Source organism: Scyliorhinus torazame, chromosome 4 (genome assembly GCF_047496885.1).
Source record: "Scyliorhinus torazame isolate Kashiwa2021f chromosome 4, sScyTor2.1, whole genome shotgun sequence".
Lineage (NCBI taxonomy): Eukaryota > Metazoa > Chordata > Chondrichthyes > Carcharhiniformes > Scyliorhinidae > Scyliorhinus > Scyliorhinus torazame.
The window spans coordinates 342,490,934-342,513,971 of NC_092710.1; the positions used below are offsets into that span (position 1 = coordinate 342,490,934).

At 52.4% G+C, this 23,038-nt stretch overlaps 1 protein-coding gene across 1 annotated transcript in view; it reads left to right on the plus strand.

Annotated features, from left to right (window-relative positions):
• The window catches only part of LOC140411187 (cullin-9), a 463,592-nt gene that overhangs the window by 413,335 nt on the left and 27,219 nt on the right, over positions 1–23,038 (plus strand). Inside the window, exons 37-39 of the mRNA XM_072500276.1 lie at positions 9,994–10,111; positions 11,948–12,081; positions 12,991–13,088. Coding sequence (XP_072356377.1) covers positions 9,994–10,111; positions 11,948–12,081; positions 12,991–13,088 — 350 coding nt within the window. The remainder of the gene's footprint in view (positions 1–9,993; positions 10,112–11,947; positions 12,082–12,990; positions 13,089–23,038) is intronic.

Below are 23,038 nucleotides of genomic sequence, written 5' to 3' on the forward strand. Positions count from 1 at the left end.
TAAACCGCTCTGAGTAACTGTCCAGTAAACCGCTCTGAGTAACTGCTCAGTAAACCGCTCTGAGTAACTGCCCAGTAAACCGCTCTGAGTAACTGCCCAGTAAACCGCTCTGAGTAACTGTCCAGTAAACCGCTCTGAGTAACTGCTCAGTAAACCGCTCTGAGTAACTGCCCAGTAAACCGCTCTGAGTAACTGCCCAGTAAACCGCTCTCTGAGTAACTGTCCAGTAAACCGCTCTGAGTAACTGTCCAGTAAACCGCTCTCTGAGTAACTGCTCAGTAAACCGCTCTCTGAGTAACTGCCCAGTAAACCGCTCTCTGAGTAACTGCTCAGTAAACCGCTCTCTGAGTAACTGCTCAGTAAACCGCTCTGAGTAACTACTCAGTAAACCGCTCTCTGAGTAACTGTCCAGTAAACCGCTCTGAGTAACTGTCCAGTAAACCGCTCTCTGAGTAACTGCCCAGTAAACCGCTCTCTGAGTAACTGCCCAGTAAACCGCTCTGAGTAACTGCTCAGTAAACCGCTCTGAGTAACTGCCCAGTAAACCGCTCTGAGTAACTGCCCAGTAAACCGCTCTGAGGAACTGCCCAGTAAACCGCTCTCTGAGTAACTGCTCAGTAAACCGCTCTCTGAGTAACTGCCCAGTAAACCGCTCTCTGAGTAACTGCCCAGTAAACCGCTCTGAGTAACTGCCCAGTAAACCGCTCTGAGTAACTGCCCAGTAAACCGCTCTGAGTAACTGCCCAGTAAACCGCTCTGAGTAACTGCCCAGTAAACCGCTCTCTGAGTAACTGCCCAGTAAACCACTCTGAGTAACTGCTCAGTAAACCGCTCTGAGTAACTGTCCAGTAAACCGCTCTGAGAAACTGCTCAGTAAACCGCTCTCTGAGTAACTGCCCAGTAAACCGCTCTGAGTAACTGCCCAGTAAACCGCCCTCTGAGTAACTGCCCAGTAAACCGCTCTGAGTAACTGCCCAGTAAACCGCTCTCTGAGTAACTGCCCAGTAAACCGCTCTGAGTAACTGCCCAGTAAACCGCTCTGAGTAACTGTCCAGTAAACCGCTCTGAGTAACTGCCCAGTAAACCGCTCTGAGTAACTGCCCAGTAAACCGCTCTCTGAGTAACTGCCCAGTAAACCGCTCTGAGTAACTGTCCAGTAAACCGCTCTGAGTAACTGTCCAGTAAACCGCTCTGAGTAACTGCCCAGTAAACCGCTCTGAGTAACTGCCCAGTAAACCGCTCTGAGTAACTGTCCAGTAAACCGCTCTGAGTAACTACTCAGTAAACCGCTCTCTGAGTAACTGCCCAGTAAACCGCTCTGAGAAACTGTCCAGTAAACCGCTCTGAGTAACTGCCCAGTAAACCGCTCTGAGTAACTGCCCAGTAAACCGCTCTCTGAGTAACTGCCCAGTAAACCGCTCTCTGAGTAACTGCTCAGTAAACCGCTCTGAGTAACTGCCCAGTAAACCGCTCTGAGTAACTGTCCAGTAAACCGCTCTGAGTAACTGTCCAGTAAACCGCTCTGAGTAACTACTCAGTAAACCGCTCTCTGAGTAACTGCCCAGTAAACCGCTCTCTGAGTAACTGCCCAGTAAACCGCTCTCTGAGTAACTGTCCAGTAAACCGCTCTGAGTAACTACTCAGTAAACCGCTCTCTGAGTAACTGCCCAGTAAACCGCTCTCTGAGTAACTGCCCAGTAAACCGCTCTCTGAGTAACTGCCCAGTAAACCGCTCTCTGAGTAACTGCTCAGTAAACCGCTCTGAGTAACTGCCCAGTAAACCGCTCTGAGTAACTGTCCAGTAAACCGCTCTGAGTAACTACTCAGTAAACCGCTCTCTGAGTAACTGCCCAGTAAACCGCTCTGAGAAACTGTCCAGTAAACCGCTCTGAGTAACTGTCCAGTAAACCGCTCTGAGTAACTGTCCAGTAAACCGCTCTGAGTAACTGCCCAGTAAACCGCTCTCTGAGTAACTGCCCAGTAAACCGCTCTGAGTAACTGTCCAGTAAACCGCTCTGAGTAACTGTCCAGTAAACCGCTCTGAGTAACTGTCCAGTAAACCGCTCTGAGTAACTGCTCAGTAAACCGCTCTGAGTAACTGCCCAGTAAACCGCTCTGAGTAACTGCCCAGTAAACCGCTCTGAGTAACTGTCCAGTAAACCGCTCTGAGTAACTGCTCAGTAAACCGCTCTGAGTAACTGCCCAGTAAACCGCTCTGAGTAACTGCCCAGTAAACCGCTCTCTGAGTAACTGTCCAGTAAACCGCTCTGAGTAACTGTCCAGTAAACCGCTCTCTGAGTAACTGCTCAGTAAACCGCTCTCTGAGTAACTGCCCAGTAAACCGCTCTCTGAGTAACTGCTCAGTAAACCGCTCTCTGAGTAACTGCTCAGTAAACCGCTCTGAGTAACTACTCAGTAAACCGCTCTCTGAGTAACTGTCCAGTAAACCGCTCTGAGTAACTGCTCAGTAAACCGCTCTGAGTAACTGTCCAGTAAACCGCTCTGAGTAACTGCCCAGTAAACCGCTCTGAGTAACTGTCCAGTAAACCGCTCTGAGTAACTGCCCAGTAAACCGCTCTGAGTAACTGCCCAGTAAACCGCTCTGAGTAACTGCCCAGTAAACCGCTCTCTGAGTAACTGTCCAGTAAACCGCTCTGAGTAACTGCCCAGTAAACCGCTCTCTGAGTAACTGCCCAGTAAACCGCTCTGAGTAACTGCCCAGTAAACCGCTCTGAGTAACTGCTCAGTAAACCGCTCTGAGTAACTGCCCAGTAAACCGCTCTGAGTAACTGCCCAGTAAACCGCTCTGAGTAACTGTCCAGTAAACCGCTCTGAGTAACTGCCCAGTAAACCGCTCTGAGTAACTGTCCAGTAAACCGCACTGAGTAACTGCCCAGTAAACCGCTCTGAGTAACTGCCCAGTAAACCGCTCTGAGTAACTGCCCAGTAAACCGCTCTCTGAGTAACTGTCCAGTAAACCGCTCTGAGTAACTACTCAGTAAACCGCTCTCTGAGTAACTGCCCAGTAAACCGCTCTGAGTAACTGTCCAGTAAACCGCTCTGAGTAACTGCCCAGTAAACCGCTCTGAGTAACTGTCCAGTAAACCGCTCTGAGTAACTGCCCAGTAAACCGCTCTGAGTAACTGTCCAGTAAACCGCTCTGAGTAACTGCCCAGTAAACCGCTCTGAGTAACTGTCCAGTAAACCGCTCTGAGTAACTGCTCAGTAAACCGCTCTCTGAGTAACTGCCCAGTAAACCGCTCTGAGTAAGCAAATTGCAGAGCCGTTGGCAATGATCTTTTCGTCCTCACTGTCAACAGGGGTGGTACCAGGGGATTGGAGAGTGGCGAATGTCGTGCCCCTGTTCAAAAAAGGGACTAGGGATAACCCTGGGAATTACAGGCCAGTTAGTCTTACTTCGGTGGTAGGCAAAGTAATGGAAAGGGTACTGAAGGATAGGATTTCTGAGCATCTGGAAAGACACTGCTTGATTAGGGATAGTCAGCACGGATTTGTGAGGGGTAGGTCTTGCCTTACAAATGTTATTGAATTCTTTGAGGAGGTGACCAAGCATGTGGATGAAGGTAAAGCAGTGGATGTAGTGTACATGGATTTTAGTAAGGCATTTGATAAAGTTCCCCATGGTAGGCTTATGCAGAAAGTAAGGAGGCATGGGATAGTGGGAAATTTGGCTAGTTGGATAACGAACTGGCTAACCGATAGAAGTCAGAGAGTGGTGGTGGATGGCAAATATTCAGCCTGGATCCCAGTTACCAGTGGTGTACCGCAGGGATCAGTTCTGGGTCCTCTGCTGTTTGTGATTTTCATTAATGACTTGGATGAGGGAGTTGAAGGGTGGGTCAGTAAATTTGCAGACGATACGAAGATTGGTGGAGTTGTGGATAGTAAGGAGGGCTGTTGTCGGCTGCAAAGAGACATAGATAGGATGCAGAGCTGGGCTGAGAAGTGGCAGATGGAGTTTAACCCTGAAAAGTGTGAGGTTGTCCATTTTGGAAGGACAAATATGAATGCGGAATACAGGGTTAACGGTAGAGTTCTTGGCAATGTGGAGGAGCAGAGAGATCTTGGGGTCTATGTTCATACATCTTTGAAAGTTGCCACTCAAGTGGATAGAGCTGTGAAGAAGGCCTATGGTGTGCTCGCGTTCATTAACAGAGGGATTGAATTTAAGAGCCGTGAGGTGATGATGCAGCTGTACAAAACTTTGGTAAGGCCACATTTGGAGTACTGTGTACAGTTCTGGTCGCCTCATTTTAGGAAGGATGTGGAAGCTTTGGAAAAGGTGCAAAGAAGATTTACCAGGATGTTGCCTGGAATGGAGAGTAGGTCTTACGAGGAAAGGTTGAGGGTGCTAGGCCTTTTCTCATTAGAACGGAGAAGGATGAGGGACGACTTGATAGAGGTTTATAAGATGATCAGGGGAATAGATAGAGTAGACAGTCAGAGACTTTTTCCCCGGGTGGAACAAGCCATTACAAGGGGACATAAATTTAAGGTGAAAGGTGGAAGATATAGGAGGGATATCAGAGGTAGGTTCTTTACCCAGACAGTAGTGGGGGCATGGAATGCACTGCCTGTGGAAGTAGTTGAGTCGGAAACATTAGGGACCTTCAAGCAGCTATTGGATAGGTACATGGATTACGGTAAAATGATATAGTGTTGATTTATTTGTTCTCAAGGGCAGCACGGTAGCATTGTGGATAGCACAATTGCTTCACAGCTCCAGGGTCCCAGGTTCGATTCCGGCATGGGTCACTGTCTGTGCGGAGTCTGCACGTCCTCCCCGTGTCTGTGTGGGTTTCCTCCGGGTGCTCCGGTTTCCTCCCGCGGTCCAGGGATGTGCAGGTTTGGTGGATTGGCCATGATAAATTGCCCTTAGTGTCCAAAATTGCCCTTGGTGTTGGGTGGAGGTGTTGAGTTTGGGTAGGGTGCTCTTTCCAGGAGCCGGTGCAGACTCAAAGGGCCGAATGGCCTCCTTCTGCACTGTAAATTCAATGATAATCTATGATTAATCTAGGACAAAGGTTCGGCACAACATCGCGGGCCGAAGGGCCTGTTCTGTGCTGTATTTTCTATGTTCTATGTTAAACCGCTCTGGGCACTGGCCGAGACCTGCGTCTGGGCAGGGGAACTGGCTGGGACCGGCGTCTGGGCCGGGGAACTGGCCGGGACCGGCGTCTGGGCCGGGGAACTGGCCGGGACCGGCGTCTGGGCCGGGGAACTGGCCGGGACCTGCGTCTGGGCCGGGGAACTGGCCGGGACCGGCGTCTGGGCCGGGGAACTGGCCGGGACCGGCGTCTGGGCCGGGGAACTGGCCGGGACCGGCGTCTGGGCCGGGGAACTGGCCGGGACCGGCGCCTGGGCCGGGGAACTGGCCGGGACCGGCGCCTGGGCCGGGGAACTGGCCGGGACCTGCGTCTGGGCCGGGGAACTGGCCGGGACCGGCGTCTGGGCCGGGGCACTGGCCGGGACCGGCGTCTGGGCCGGGGAACTGGCCGGGACCTGCGTCTGGGCCGGGGAACTGGCCGGGACCGGCGTCTGGGCCGGGGAACTGGCCGGGACCGGCGTCTGGGCCGGGGAACTGGCCGGGACCTGCGTCTGGGCCGGGGAACTGGCCAGGACCGGCGTCTGGGCCCGGGAACTGGCCGGGACCTGCGTCTGGGCCGGGGAACTGGCCGGGACCTGCGTCTGGGCCGGGGAACTGGCCGGGACCGGCGTCTGGGCCCGGGAACTGGCCGGGACCTGCGTCTGGGCCGGGGCACTGGCCAGGACCGGCGTCTGGGCCGGGGAACTGGCCGGGACAGGCGTCTGGGCCGGGGAACTGGCCGGGACCGGCGTCTGGGCCGGGGAACTGGCCGGGACCTGCGTCTGGGCCGGGGAACTGGCCGGGACCTGCGTCTGGGCCGGGGAACTGGCCGGGACCGGCGTCTGGGCCGGGGAACTGGCCGGGACCGGCGTCTGGGCCGGGGCACTGGCCGGGACCGGCGTCTGGGCCGGGGAACTGGCCGGGACCGGCGTCTGGGCCGGGGAACTGGCCGGGACCGGCGTCTGGGCCGGGGAACTGGCCGGGACCGGCGTCTGGGCCGGGGAACTGGCCGGGACCGGCGTCTGGGCCGGGGAACTGGCCGGGACCTGCGTCTGGGCCGGGGAACTGGCCGGGACCGGCGTCTGGGCCCGGGAACTGGCCGGGACCTGCGTCTGGGCCGGGGCACTGGCCAGGACCGGCGTCTGGGCCGGGGAACTGGCCGGGACAGGCGTCTGGGCCGGGGAACTGGCCGGGATCGGCGTCTGGGCCGGGGAACTGGCCGGGACCTGCGTCTGGGCCGGGGAACTGGCCGGGACCTGCGTCTGGGCCGGGGAACTGGCCGGGACCGGCGTCTGGGCCGGGGAACTGGCCGGGACCGGCGTCTGGGCCGGGGCACTGGCCGGGACCGGCGTCTGGGCCGGGGAACTGGCCGGGGCCGGCGTCTGGGCCGGGGAACTGGCCGGGACCGGCGTCTGGGCCGGGGAACTGGCCGGGACCGGCGTCTGGGCCGGGGAACTGGCCGGGACCGGCGTCTGGGCCGGGGAACTGGCCGGGACCGGCTTCTGGGCCGGGGCACTGGCCGGGACCTGCGTCTGGGCCGGGGAACTGGCCGGGACCGGCGTCTGGGCCGGGGAACTGGCCGGGACCGGCGTCTGGGCCGGGGAACTGGCCGGGACCGGCGTCTGGGCCGGGGCACTGGCCAGGACCGGCGTCTGGGCCGGGGAACTGGCCGGGACCTGCGTCTGGGCCGGGGCACTGGCCAGGACCGGCGTCTGGGCCGGGGAACTGGCCGGGACCGGCGTCTGGGCCGGGGAACTGGCCCGGACAGGCGTCTGGGCCGGGGAACTGGCCGGGACCTGCGTCTGGGCCGGGGAACTGGCCGGGACCTGCGTCTGGGCCGGGGAACTGGCCGGGACCTGCGTCTGGGCCGGGGAACTGGCCGGGACCGGCGTCTGGGCCGGTGAACTGGCCGGGACCGGCTTCTGGGCCGGGGCACTGGCCGGGACCTGCGTCTGGGCCGGGGAACTGGCCGGGACCGGCGTCTGGGCCGGGCAACTGGCCCGGACCGGCGTCTGGGCCGGGGAACTGGCCCGGACCGGCGTCTGGGCCGGGGAACTGGCCGGGACCTGCGTCTGGGCCGGGGAACTGGCCGGGACCTGCGTCTGGGCCGGGGAACTGGCCGGGACCTGCGTCTGGGCTGGGGAACTGGCCGGGACCGGCGTCTGGGCCGGTGAACTGGCCGGGACCGGCTTCTGGGCCCGGGCACTGGCCGGGACCTGCGTCTGGGCCGGGGAACTGGCCGGGACCTGCGTCTGGGCCGGGGAACTGGCCGGGACCGGCGTCTGGGCCGGTGAACTGGCCGGGACCGGCTTCTGGGCCGGGGCACTGGCCGGGACCTGCGTCTGGGCCGGGGAACTGGCCGGGACCGGCGTCTGGGCCGGGGAACTGGCCGGGACCGGCGTCTGGGCCGGGGCACTGGCCGGGACCTGCGTCTGGGCCGGGGAACTGGCCGGGACCGGCGTCTGGGCCGGGGAACTGGCCGGGACCGGCGTCTGGGCCGGGGAACTGGCCGGGACCGGCGTCTGGGCCGGGGGACTGGCCGGGACCGGCGTCTGGGCCGGGGGACTGGCCGGGACCGGCGTCTGGGCCGGGGGACTGGCCGGGACCGGCGTCTGGGCCGGGGGACTGGCCGGGACCGGCGTCTGGGCCGGGGGACTGGCCGGGACCGGCGTCTGGGCCGGGGGACTGGCCGGGACCGCTGTCTGGGCCGGGGAACTGGCCGGGACCGGCGTCTGGGCCGGGGAACTGGCCGGGACCGGCGTCTGGGCCGGGGAACTGGCCGGGACCGGCGTCTGGGCCGGGGAACTGGCCGGGACCGGCGTCTGGGCCGGGGGACTGGCCGGGACCGGCGTCTGGGCCGGGGGACTGGCCGGGACCGGCGTCTGGGCCGGGGAACTGGCCGGGACCGGCGTCTGGGCCGGGGAACTGGCCGGGTCCGGCGTCTGGGCCGGGGAACTGGCCGGGACCGGCGTCTGGGCCGGGGAACTGGCCGGGACCGGCGTCTGGGCCGGGGAACTGGCCGGGACCGGCGTCTGGGCCGGGGAACTGGCCGGGACCGGTGTCTCGGCCGGGGAACTGGCCGGGAGAGGAAAAGTTCTAATTGAGAAGCAAATGAGGGTTTGGTTGCAGGCAGCTCTCCCTCTGGCTCTGTCCTACACTATCCCTGATGATATTCTGCCCATGCCCTGGAACAAGAGCCTCAGTCTCTTGTTCTCCAGTCCGCAGCACCGGTAAACAAAACTGGAGATGTGCTGGACAGTCAGCATCTGAGAGAATGGAATAGTTTAATACTCCTGGTAAAGTAGTCAGAATGAGTACTGATATCATCATTAAGAGGAGAGCACAGTGATTTGGCCTGTGCTATGAGCAGATTGGAGCAGCCTGTGTCCCCCTACTCTCTGATGGGATTGGTGCTGTCTGTGTCCCCCCTACTCTCTGATGGGATTGGTGCTGTCTGTGTCCCCCCTACTCTCTGATGGGATTGGTGCTGTCTGTGTCCCCCCTACTCTCTGATGGGATTGGTGCTGTCTGTGTCCCCCCTACTCTCTGATGGGATTGGTGCAGTCTGTGTCCCCCCTACTCTCTGATGGGATTGGTGCTGTCTGTGTCCCCCCTACTCTCTGATGGGATTGGTGCTGTCTGTGTCCCCCCTACTCTCTGATGGGATTGGTGCAGTCTGTGTCCCCCCTACTCTCTGATGGGATTGGTGCTGTCTGTGTCCCCCCTACTCTCTGATGGGATTGGTGCTGTCTGTGTCCCCCCTACTCTCTGATGGGATTGGTGCTGTCTGTGTCCCCCCTACTCTCTGATGGGATTGGTGCAGTCTGTGCCCCCCCTACTCTCTGATGGGATTGGTGCTGTCTGTGTCCCCCCTACTCTCTGATGGGATTGGTGCTATCTGTGTCCCCCCTACTCTCTGATGGGATTGGTGCTGTCTGTGTCCCCCCTACTCTCTGATGGGATTGGTGCTGTCTGTGTCCCCCCTACTCTCTGATGGGATTGGTGCAGTCTGTGTCCCCCCTACTCTCTGATGGGATTGGTGCTGTCTGTGTCCCCCCTACTCTCTGATGGGATTGGTGCTGTCTGTGTCCCCCCTACTCTCTGATGGGATTGGTGCAGTCTGTGTCCCCCCTACTCTCTGATGGGATTGGTGCAGTCTGTGTCCCCCCTACTCTCTGATGGGATTGGTGCTGTCTGTGTCCCCCCTACTCTCTGATGGGATTGGTGCTGTCTGTGTCCCCCCTACTCTCTGATGGGATTGGTGCTGTCTGTGTCCCCCCTACTCTCTGATGGGATTGGTGCTGTCTGTGTCCCCCCTACTCTCTGATGGGATTGGTGCAGTCTGGCCACAAGCAGTTTGAGGTTACGTTTCCATCATTCTTTGTCTGGATTAATCTGGCCTGGATCAGGAGTGGGTGGATTTTATCCAATGACCCAGTGCAGCCCCAACGGGCCTCCTGTACTGGAAAGGTTTTATGATACAAGAGAGTAACTGTAAGGAAAAGTTTGTATGAGATCATCTCTGGTGAGAGTGAAAAAGGGTCTGTGGGGGCCTTTTTAGGCTCAATACATTGATGTGGCGGCAGGGTGGCGCACTGCTGCCTCAAACACCAGGGACCCGGGTTCAATTCCGACCTCGGGTAACTGTGGAGTTTGCACGTTCTCCCCGTGTCTGCGTGGGTTTCCTCCGGGCGCTCTGGTTTCCTCCCACAGTCCAAAGATGTGCGGGTTAGGTGGGGTTACAGGGATAGGGCGGGAGCGTGGGCCTACGTCAGAGGGGACGTGCGGACTCGATGGGCTGAATGGCCTCCACTACAGGAATTCTATGGCTGTTGCCGCTCTCTCTCTCTTAGCCTCAGCACTGCTTTGTGTGTGGTTTCTCTCAGGTACTGGCCTATTCATGTGTGTACAGTTACTATAATCAGGACACTGAAAAGATGGATATAATGGAACAGCAGACGGAGAACTTGGAGTTACACACCAATGCCCTGCAGATCCTTCTGGGTGAGTCACAGTTTACTCGTTGGGGTGAAAACTTTGTTTAAATTTTAAAAGATACAAAGATATTGTATTTGGACTTCTCATTCATTTGGGAATTGTTGACATTTTCAGTACAGAAGGAGACCATTCGGTTCAGCATGTCTGTGTTGACTCTGAGTAAACCCAAATTGATCCCACTGTTCTGCTTTCTCCCCAGTAACTTCCTCTCTGTCAAATATTTCACCAGTTTTCCCCTAAATGATCCAACGGTCTTTACCTCATTCCTTCACAGCAGCAGAGAAACTTGTAGATAGAAATATTTCCCAACTATCCTCGTTCAACTGCGAACATTTTCATTTGATAACCTCTTGTCACTCACTGCAAAGAGAAAGGTCTTCCTGTATTCACCTTATCAAAACATAATTCAAAAATCATCTTAAATTTTCCCCGACTCTTCCCAGGTGGGAGTAGAAATAATTCCGGGACCTCCAGTCTCTCCTGGCATCCGCCTAGTGAATCTATACTCAAGAGTCTTTATACTTTAATGTTCTTTCTACAATGGGGTGTCTCTTACATGAAGGCAGTCCCTCAGGTCTGAGAGATCAGCAGAAGTTCAGTTACCATCATTCCCCCCCAGCCAGGGACCCGGGTTCGATTCCCAGCTTAGGTCACTGTCTGTGCGGAGTCTACACATTCTCCCTGTATATGGTGGGTTTCCTCCGGGTGCTCCGGTTTCTTCCCACATGTCCCAAAAGACGTGCTTGTTCGGTGAAATGAACATTCTGAATTCTCCCTCCGTGTACCCGAACAGGCGCCGCTCATTGCTGTGTTAATGTAAGTCTACTTGTGACGCGAGTAAAATATCTCTTTTTAAAAATGGAAAACCTGGCGTTATCCCTGTACATGTTGGGAACCTGATCAGATAATCTAAATAGGATATTCAAAAGCTTCAAAACTATGTCAGACCAAGCACATGGATTTTCTTCCATTTGGGATCACCTGCATGCAGCAGATAATTGAGGTCCGGCACATACTCAGACTTGCAGAGGGGAAATTTCTTATCCCTCTGTTCAAATCCTTCCTTGGTTCTATCTGCTCCAACCTTACAAAATGACCATAAGACATAGAAGCAGAATAAAGCCACTCGGCCCATCGAGTCTGCTCCGCCATTCAATCATGGCTGATAATCCTGCCTTCTCCTCCTAACCACCTCTCCATAGGGAATATAAGGCGTTTGGTTAACCCAGTTAGTTGGACGGCTGATTCAAGATGCAAAGCGAGGCCAGCTGAGGCTATTCATGATGGCCCTGGCTTCTCAACCTTGCCCCTCGTTTGTGGTGACCCTCAGGTTAAGTCACCACCAGTTAGCTCTCTTTCAAAAAGGGAGAGAGCAGCCTCTGGTCTCCTGGGATTTTGCTGATTGTCATGGGGAATATGGCAGAGATGTAGACTGGATGTAGAAGATGCAGAGATGTAGACTGGATGTGGAAGATCTGCCATAATCTTATTAATTGTTGGAACAGGCTCCTCCTGGACCTATTTCTTATGTTCTTATTTCTCCAATTCCTGCCTCTTGTGGATCTCCGATTGTGGTTCTGCCTTAAACACCGAGGCCCTCAACCCTGGATTTCCTTCCCTGAACCTCCCCAACTCTCTACCTCTCTGTGTCTGATTTTCAGATCCCCAAAACCTACCTCTTCAACCGAGCTTTTGCACTGATGTCACCTTTGGTGTCTCAGTATCTCATTTTACCTGACGGTGCTCCTGAGAGGCACCTTGGGACATTTGCCTCTGCCTAAGCTGCTTGTTGTAAGAGAATGAGAAGTGTCTGTATCTGAAACGTGATCTTGGTTTTCCCAGAGGAGACCCTGCTCCAATGCGTGGACCTGGCTTCTTGTATCCGCCTGTTGAAGCCAGAACACTTGAACACGGGGCTGGAACTGATCCGCAGGATACAGGAGAGACTGCTCGCCATTCTCCAGCACTCAACACAGGTAACTGAGGCTGCAAGGAACAAGTGAAATATTTACAACTCTCGGGAATGCTGAAGCTCTCTCTCGGCTGCTTTCCCCACATTATATGGAAAGGAAGACAGGTGAATTACTCCCAGCATCTAGCAATGCTACTCTGTAACCAGCTGACATTTCAGTATGGAGAAGTTAACTCTTGTCTGCAGTCTGCCCTCCTAATCAGTACGCAGTGATTTTCTGGAAGCGTGTGCGTTGTACGGACCCGGGATCTACCCGCCTCGCAACGCCTTGAGATCTAACGCGATCTCACAAGACGTTACAATCTAAATTACGCCATTCTGGGTGGGATCACTTTTTGGCAAATCCGAGATCTCTGGCCTGCGCCGTTCAGTACTGGGCCCCACAAACGGAGACCAGGTGGAATGGCACTCATGGGGGTCTCCCAGGGGATCGGAGGCCTCCCGATGCATGCCCTTTGGGCAGGATGGTACCATGGCGTGGGGGCAATCGGGCCGGGTTGCCCTGTGCGGATGTTGGAGATACAGGGGACCCCCTCATAGTGAATTTAGGGGGGGGAATCTGGTGAGCGGCGCTCCTCAGTGCACAAAACGGGGCTGTGTGTGGCTTTGGCTGCGCCTTCCTCACTGAGGCCCCCATCTCACCCAAGTGACATTCAATAGCGTTGCCTTTCCCGGCGCTGCAAGCAGCGGGAATCACATAGCTAAAACCGCTCGCTAGTCCCATTTAGATAAATCACCCAGCATTTCCACAATGCAGTTACGATGATATTCGTGCAATTGCATGATGGGAGAGAATTCAATATAGGTGAAAATAGGTAAACATCACTGGTTGCTGTGATGACTTGTTGAAGAATGTGCTGCAAGTAATTTCAAGATATACATGAAATAATTAATGTGATGTTTGCTATTTCAGGATTTCCGAGTGGGGTTTCAGCCAAAGCAGGGAGTGGATCAGAATGAGGTTCAATCCACAGACCTTACAAACACCGTGCCATCTGATTCCACCAAAGAGTAAGTCCATTAACAATATGTAGCAATTGAGACATGATGGTGTTTTGAGACATGATGGTGCTATGGAGCAGATCTGAACATAATAAATATTCTGGGGTGTTATGGAGCAGATACTGAGTGAGAAATATTCTGGGGTGTTATGGAGCAGATACTGAGTGAGAAATATTCTGGAGTGCGATGGAGCTGATATGGAGTGAGAAATATTCCGGGGTGTTCTGGAGCAGATGCTGAGTGAGAAATATTCTGGAGTGTTATGGAGCAGATACTGAGTGAGAAATATTCTGGGGTGTTCTGGAGCAGATACTGAGTGAGAAATATTCTGGGGTGTTATGGAGCAGATACTGAGTGAGAAATATTCTGGGGTGTTATGGAGCAGATACTGAGTGAGAAATATTCTGAGTGTTATGGAGCAGATCTGAACATGATAAATATTCTGGGGTGTTATGGAGCAAATTCTGAGTGACAAATATTCTGGGGTGTTATGGAGCAGATACTGAGTGAGAAATATTCTGGGGTGTTCTGGAGCAGATACTGAGTGAGAAATATTCTGGGGTGTTATGGAGCAGATACTGAGTGAGAATTATTCTGGGTGTTATGGAGCAGACCTGAACATGATAAATATTCTGGGGTGTTATGGAGCAGATTCTGAGTGAGAATATTCTGAGGTGTTATGGAGCAGATACTGAGTGAGAAATATTCTGGGGTGTTATGGAACAGATACTGAGTGAGAAATATTCTGGGTGTTATGGAGCAGATACTGAGTGAGAAATATTCTGGGGTGTTCTGGAGCAGATGAGTGAGAAATATTCTGGGGTGTTATGGAGCAGATACTGAGTGAGAAATATTCTGGAGTGCTATGGAGCTGATACTGAGTGAGAAATATTCTGGTGTTATGGAGCAGATACTGAGTGAGAAATATTCTGGGATGTTATGGAGCAGATACTGAGTGAGAAATATTCTGGGGTGTTATGGAGCAGATACTGAGTGAGAAATATTCTGGGTGTTATGGAGCAGATACTGAGTGAGAAATATTCTGGGGTGTTATGGAGCAGATACTGAACAAAGAACAAAGAAATGTACAGCACAGGAACAGGCCCTTCGGCCCTCCAAGCCTGCGCCGACCATGCTGCCTGACTAAACTACAATCTTCTACACTTCCTGGGTCCGTATCCCTCTATTCCCATCCTATTCATATATTTGTCAAGATGCCCCTTAAATGTCACTATCGTCCCTGCTTCCACCACCTGCTCCGGTAGCGAGTTCCAGGCACCCACTACCATCTGTGTAAAAAAAAAAAAACTTGCCTCGTACATCTACTCTAAACTTTGCCCCTCTCACCTTAAACCTATGCCCCCTAGTAATTGACCCCTCTACCCTGGGGAAAAGCCTCTGACTATCCACTCTGTCTGTGCCCCTCATAATTTTGTAGACCTCTATCAGGTCGCCCCTCAACCTCCGTCGTTCCAGTGAGAACAAACCGGGTTTATTCAACCACTCCTCATAGCTAATGCCCTCCATACCAGGCAACATTCTGGTAAATCTCTTCTGCACCCTCTCTAAAGCCTCCACATCCTTCTGGTAGTGTGGCGACCAGAATTGAACACTATACTCCAAGTGTGGCCTAACTAAGGTTCTATACAGCTGCAACATAACTTGCCAATTCTTATACTTAATGCCCCGGCCAATGAATGCAAGCATGCCGTATGCCTTCTTGACTACCTTCTCCACCTGTGTTGCCCCTTTCAGTACCTGTGGACCTGTACTCCTAGATCTCTCTGACTTTTAATACTCTTGAGGGTTCTACCATTCACTGTATATTCCCTACCTGCATTAGACCTTCCAAAATGCATTACCTCACATTTGTCCGGATTAAACTCCATCTGCCATCTCTCCGCCCAAGTCTCCAAACTATCTAAATCCTACTGTATCCTCTGACAGTCCTCATCGCTATCCGCAATTCCACCAACCTTTGTGTCGTCTGCAAACTTACTAATCAGACCAGTTACATTTTCCTCCAAATCATTTATATATACTACAAAGAGCAAAGGTCCCAGCACTGATCCCTGTGGAACACCACTGGTCATAGCCCTCCAATTAGAAAAGCATCCTTTCATTGCTACTCTCTGCCTTCTATGACCTAGCCAGTTCTGTATCCATCTTGCCAGCTCACCCCTGATCCCGTGTGACTTCACCTTTTGTACTAGTCTACCATGAGGGACCTTGTCAAAGGCCTTACTGAAGTCCATATAGACAACATCCGCTGCCCTACCTGCATCAATCATCTGAGTGAGAAATATTCTGGGTGTTCTGGAGCAGATACTGAGTGAGAAATATTCTGGGTGCTATGGAGCTGATATGGAGTGAGAAATATTCTGGAGTGTTCTGGAGCAGATACTGAGTGAGAAATATTCTGGGGTGTTATGGAGCAGATACTGAGTGAGAAATATTCTGGGGTGTTATGGAGCAGATACTGAGTGAGAAATATTCGGGGGTGTTATGGAGCAGATACTGAGTGAGAAATATTCTGGCGTATTATGGAGCAGATACTGAGTGAGAAATATTCTGGGGTGTTATGGAGCAGATAGTGAGAAATATCCTGGGTGTTATGGAGCAGATACTGAGTGAGAAATATTCTGGGGTGTTATGGAGCTGATACGGAGTGAGAAATATTCTGGAGTGTTATGGAGCAGATACTGAGTGAGAAATATTCTGGGGTGTTATGGAGCAGATACCGAGTGAGGAATATTCTGGGTGTTATGGAGCAGATACTGAGTGAGAAATATTCTGGGTGTTCTGGAGCAGATACTGAGAGAAATATTCTAGGTGTTAAGGAGCAGATACTGAGTGAGAAATATTCTGGGTGTTCTGGAGCAGATACTGAATGAGATATATTCTGGGTGTTATGGAGCAGATACAAATAGCCAATGGTGTGCTGGAGCAGATACTGAGTGAGAAATATTTTGGGTGCTATGGAGCTGATATGGAGTGAGAAATATTCTGGGGTGTTATGGAGCAGATACTGAGTGAGAAATATTTGGGGGTGTTATGGAGCAGATGCTGAGTGAGAAATATTCTGGCGTATTATGGAGCAGATACTGAGTGAGATATATTCTGGGGTGTTATGGAGCAGATAGTGAGAAATATCCTGGGTGTTATGGAGCAGATACTGAGTGAGAAACATTCTGGGGTGTTATGGAGCAGATACTGGGTGAGAAATATTCTGGGGTGTTATGGAGCAAGTACTGAGGGAGAAATATTCTGGGTGTTCTGGAGCAGATACTGAGAAATATTCTAGGTGTTATGGAGCAGATACTGAGTGAGAAATATTCTGGGTGTTCTGGAGCAGATACTGAGTGAGAAATATTCTGGGGTATTATGGAGCAGATAGTGAGAAATATCCTGGGTGTTATGGAGCAGATACTGAGTGAGAAACATTCTGGGGAGTTATGGAGCAGATACTGGGTGAGAAATATTCTGGGGTGTTATGGAGCAGGTACTGAGGGAGAAATATTCTGGGTGTTCTGGAGCAGATACTGAGTGAGAAATATTCTGGGTGTTATGGAGCAGATACTGAGTGAGAAATATTCTGGAGCAGATACTGAGTGAGAAATATTCTGGGGTGTTATGGAGCAGATACTGAGTGACAAATATTCTGGGGTGTTCTGGAGCAGATACTGAGTGAGAAATATTCTGGAGTGTTCTGGAGCAGTTACTGAGTGAGAAATATTCTGGGTGTTCTGGAGCAGATACTGAGAGAAATATTCTAGGTGTTAAGGAGCAGATACTGAGTGAGAAATATTCTGGGTGTTCTGGAGCAGATACTGAATGAGATATATTCTGGGTGTTATGGAGCAGATACAAATAGCCAATGGTGTGCTGGAGCAGATACTGAGTGAGAAATATTTTGGGTGCTATGGACCTGATATGGAGTGAGAAATATTCTGGGGTGTTATGGAGCAGATACTGAGTGAGAAATATTTGGGGGTGTTATGGAGCAGATACTGAGTGAGAAATATTCTGGCGTATTATGGAGCAGATACTGAGTGAGATATATTCTGGGGTGTTATGGAGCAGATAGTGAGAAATATCCTGGGTGTTATGGAGCAGATACTGAGTGAGAAACATTCTGGGGTGTTATGGAGCAGATACTGGGTGAGAAATATTCTGGGGTGTTATGGAGCAGGTACTGAGGGAGAAATATTCTGGGTGTTCTGGAGCAGATACTGAGAAATATTCTAGGTGTTATGGAGCAGATACTGAGTGAGAAATATTCTGGGTGTTCTGGAGCAGATACTGAGTGAGAAATATTCTGGGGTATTATGGAGCAGATAGTGAGAAATATCCTGGGTGTTATGGAGCAGATACTGAGTGAGAAACATTCTGGGGAGTTATGGAGCAGATACTGGGTGAGAAATATTCTGGGGTGTTATGGAGCAGGTACTGAGGGAGAAATATTCTGGGTGTTCTGGAGCAGATACTGAGTGAGAAATATTCTGGGTGTTATGGAGCAGATACTGAGTGAGAAATATTCTGGAGCAGATACTGAGTGAGAAATATTCTGGGGTGTTATGGAGCAGATACTGAGTGACAAATATTCTGGGGTGTTCTGGAGCAGATACTGAGTGAGAAATATTCTGGAGTGTTCTGGAGCAGTTACTGAGTGAGACATATTCTGGGCGTTATGGAGCAGATACTGAGTGAGAAGAATTCTTGGGTGTTATGGAGCAGATACTGAGTGAGAAATATTCTGGGGTGTTATGGAGCAGATACTGAGTGAGAAATATTCTGGGTGTTATGGAACAGATACTGGGTGAGAAATATTCTGGGGTGTTATGGAGCAGATACTGAGTGAGAAATATCCTGGGTGTTATGGAGCAGATACTGAGTGAGAAACATTCTGGGGAGTTATGGAGCAGATACTGGGTGAGAAATATTCTGGGTGTTCGGCAGCAGATACTGAGTGAGATATATTCTGGGTGTTATGGAGCAGATACTGAGTGAGAAATATTCTGGAGTGTTCTGGAGAAGATACTGAGTGAGAAATATTCTGGGGTGTTATGGAGCAGGTACTGAGGGAGAAATATTCTGGGTGTTCTGGAGCAGATACTGAGTGAGATATATTCTGGGTGTTCTGGAGCAGATACTGAGTGAGAAATATTCTGGGTGTTCTGGAGCAGATACTGAGTGAGATATATTCTGGGTGTTATGGAGCAGATACTGAGTGAGAAATATTCTGGAGTGTTCTGGAGCAGATACTGAGTGAGAAATATTCTGGGGTGTTATGGAGCAGATACTGAGTGACAAATATTCTGGGGTGTTCTGGAGCAGATACTGAGTGAGAAATATTCCGGAGTGTTCTGGAGCAGTTACTGAGTGAGAAATATTCTGGAGTGTTCTGGAGCAGATACTGGTGAGAAATATTCTGGGGTGTTGTGGAGCAGATACTGAGTGAGAAATATTCTGGGGTGTTGTGGAGCAGATACTGAGTGAGAAATATTCTAAGGTGTTATGGAGCAGATACTGAGTGAGAAATATTCTGGGGTGTTATGGAGCAGATACTGAGTGAGAAATATTCTGGGGTGTTATGGAGCAGAAACATCCTTAGAGAAGGAAGTTTGCTATCATTCGCATGTTGATTAAATTGGTTACCGAAGAAGGGGCTCTTTTTAAAGGGCATTTGTGAGTCAGATTGGCTTTTGTAATTTGATGGCCACTGTTGCCGATTCAGCTATGTATTCCAGATTTAGCCATTTTATATAGAATGCCCGGCTGCCCTGTTTTGTATTGGATCTGCTGCCCTGGGTTATTCCAGCCCTCTGGGTTCTGGCCAGTGTTAGAAGAACAATTCCCATTTCCGGGCCTGTAGTTTTTATGAAGGAGTAGAATGGCTCCTTTGGTCTTAATTCTAATCCAATTATTCTGGTTTGTCTGTTGCCCCTCTCTGGTCTCTCCCTTTGCTGAATTGCATCCTACTTGAATGTTGCATTTCTTCCCTAGTCCTGTGTGCTTCAATCTGGTGGTCACCTCCCAAATTGATTTGCTTGCATCTCTCGTCTCAATTTGTATCAGGAAAAGAAGGTTGTGTGACGTTGAAATTTATTCCCCAATTGTTGCTGGTGCATCTTTAACACTGCTGTACAGACTGGATTGAGTCATCTGCAGCAAATATCCATCTTACACTGCATCGCTATGAAGCAAGAATGGGCGCTGATAAAACTAAATCTAGTCCCCCTGAAGTCTGGCCAACAATTCAAAGGTGAAGGCAAGGCATACACCAAAGCATTGTTTCCTCAGAGCAAGGTCAAAACCCACCCTGTTTTCAGCAACAATTTTCATTTTTCCAGTTTCATAACTGTGGAGCCAATATAAACATGAATTCATCTTTTTTTTTTTAATTATGTTTATTCAAAGTTTTTCCAACAAATTTTCAACCAATTAACCCCCCCCCCCGTAACAGAAAAGAGAAAGAGAAAAGAACAAAACAGAACATAAACATATCAATCAAACATCCTGCAGAACTTGTACAATGGGTTTCTCCCGCACATATTAACCCTCCCATATGCTTTTTTTTTTACAAGTACCCCTAGGAAAACACCCTCCCCTGCCCGCCCAAATACCCCCCACCCCTCCCTCCCTGGGTTGCTGCTGCTGCTGACCGACCTCATTCTAACGCTCCGCGAGATAGTCTAGGAACGGTTGCCACCGCCTATAGAACCCCTGCGCAGACCCTCTCAAGGCAAACTTTATCCTTTCCAGCTTAATGAACCCTGCCATGTCATTTATTCAGGCTTCCACACTGGGGGGCTTCGCGTCTTTCCACAATAACAAGATCCTCCGCCAGGCTACCAGGGACGCAAAGGCCAGAATGCCGGCCTCTTTCGCCTCCTGCACTCGTGGCTCGTCCACCACCCCAAATAATGCCAGCCCCCAACTTGGCTTGACCTGGACTTTCACCACCTTGGACATAGTCTTCGCGAAACCCCTCCAGAACCCATCCAGTGCCGGGCACGACCAGAACATGTGGGCATGATACGCCGGGCTTCCCGAGCACCTCCCGCATCTGTCCTCCATCCCAAAGAACCTACTCAGCCTCGCCCCTGTCATATGCACTCTGTGAATAACCTTAAACTGTATCAGGCTGAGCCTGGCACATGAGGACGAGGAATTAACCCTACTCGGGGCATCAGCCCACAGACCCTCTTCAATCTCCTCCCCCAACTCCTCCTCCCATTTGCCCTTCAGCTCCTCTACCAAATCCTCCTCCTCCTCTTTCATCTCCTGATATATCGCCGAAACCTTGCCTTCTCCGACCCATACACCCGAAATCACCCTGTCCTGAATCCCCTGTACCGGGTGGAGCAGCGGGAATTCCCTCACCTGCCGCCTCACAAACGCCCTCACTTGCATATACCTGAATGCATTTCCCGGGGGTAACCCAAACTTCTCCTCCAGCGCCCCTAGGCTGTCAAACGTCCCATCTATAAACAGGTTTCCCATCCTTCTGATCCCTGCCCGATGCGAGCTCCGAAACCTCCCATCCATCCTTCCTGGGACGAACCGATGGTTCTCCCGGATCAGGGACCACACCGAGGCTCCCATCTCACCCCTATGTCGTCTCCACTGCCCCCAGATCTTTAGCGTTGCCACCACCACCGGACTCGTGGTGTACCTTGTCGGCGAGAGCGGCAGCGGTGCCGTCACCAGCGCCCCCAGGCTCGTTCCTTTGCAGGACGCCATCTCCAACCTCTTCCATGCCGCCTCCTCTCTCTCTATTACCCACTTACGGATCATCGCCACGTTGGCTGCCCAATAATAGCCGCCCAGATTCGGCAACGCCAGCCCTCCTCTGTCCCTCCTACGCTCTAGAAACCCCCTCCTTACCCTCGGGTCTTGTTTGCCCACACAAAACCCATGATGCTCCTACCTACCCGCTTAAAAAAGGCCTTGGGAATGTTTCCGGGTGCGGCGATGACCAGCTGAGTCGCACGTTTCGGCAGCTCCTGGTGAAACGGACTTTTGGGCTCTTGATAGGAGCCCCAACGGCAATTTTGACGGCTAAAAACACTGTGTGGTAAACCAGAAGGGAATCCCCCCTGGATACGGATGGAAAAAGGAGGAGAAAGTGGCCGGATTGCAGTGGATCCTTTAGAACAGCAGCAAGGAAGGCAAGCAAAAACCAAGATGGCGTCGGAAGGTGGCAGTTTAACATGGGGCCCTGAACAACAAGAGTTCTTGAAATGCTGTGTGGAAGAGATCAAAAAGGAAATGAAGAAAGAGCTGTTGGCCCCGATACTACAGGCGATCGAAGGGCTAAAGGAGGAACAAAAGACCCAGGAGCGGGAGCTTCGGGTCGTGAAGGCAAAGGCAGCCGAGAATGAGGACGACATACAGGGCCTGGTGGTGAAGACGGAGACGCAGGAGGCACATCAGAAACGATGTGTGGAAAGGTTGGAGGCACTGGAAAAGAACGCAAGGAGGAACAACCTGAGGATTCTTGGTCTTCCTGAAGGTGTGGAGGGAGCGGACGTCGGGGCATATGTGAGCATGATGCTGCGCTCGTTAATGGGAGCGGAGGCCCCGGCGGGTCCGTTGGAGGTGGAGGGTGCATACCGAGTGATGGCGCGAGGACCGAGAGCAGGAGAAATTCCCAGAGCCATAGTGGTGAGATTCCTCCGTTTTAAGGATAGAGAAATGGTCCTTAGATGGGCGAAGAAAACTCGGAGCAGTAAATGGGAGAACGCGGTGATCCGCGTTTATCAAGACTGGAGTGCGGAGGTGGCGAGAAGGAGGGCGAGCTTTAATCGGGCCAAGGCGGTGCTTCATAAAAAGAAGATAAAATTTGGAATGCTGCAACCGGCAAGACTGTGGGTCACATATCGAGGGAGGCACCACTACTTTGAGACGGCGAATGAAGCGTGGACTTTTATTGTGGAAGAAAAACTGGAATGAGTGGGTTATTAAAAAGAACGTTTGAACAAAGTGGTGGGGCGAATGTGGGGGGCAAAGAGGGGGGTTAAAAAGGGGGGAAAGAGGAGTTTTATGTACTAATCCTGCGATGTGGTAACTTTTCTCTCTCCCACAGGTGGTGATGGGGGGAGGAGGGGAGGTGGAGGAGATGGGGCGTTGGCCATTGGGGGCGGGGCCAAGGGAGAAGCGCGGGCTTGGTTCCCGCGCTATGATAATCATGGCGGGAATAGAGAAGCAGGAAGGAGGGGGCGTCGCACGGTGCGAGCCGAGGTCACGGGGGCAAGCCGAGGTCGGCCAGAGTTTGCTGACTTCTGGGAGCAACATGGGGGGGAGTAATTACGCTAGCGGGGGATCTAGCGGGGGGGGTGGGAGGGGGGAATTACTGGGTTGCTGCTGCTGGGGAGAGGGGGGAGCTGGTATGGGGGAGGATGGGCGGGGGGGCACGGCCTGGGGGAGATACAGCTGCGTGGGAACCGGGTGAGGAGCTGGAAAAAGGTGATGGCTAATCAACAAGGTGGGGGGGGTAGGAAGCCCCCCAACTCGGCTGATCACGTGGAACGTGAGAGGGCTGAACGGGCCGATAAAGAGGGCACGGGTACTCGCACACCTTAAGAAACTTAAGGCAGATGTGGTTATGTTACAGGAAACGCACCTGAAACTGATAGACCAGGTTAGGCTACGCAAAGGATGGGTGGGGCAGGTGTTCCATTCGGGGCTAGATGCGAAAAACAGGGGGGTGGCTATATTAGTGGGGAAGCGAGTAATGTTCGAGGCAAAGACTATAGTGGCGGATAACGGGGGCAGATACGTGATGGTGAGTGGCAAACTACAGGGGGAGACGGTGGTTTTGGTAAACGTATATGCCCCGAACTGGGATGATGCCAATTTTATGAGGCGGATGCTAGGACGCATTCCGGACCTAGAGATGGGAAAGCTGATAATGGGGGGAGATTTTAATACGGTGTTGGAACCAGGGCTGGATA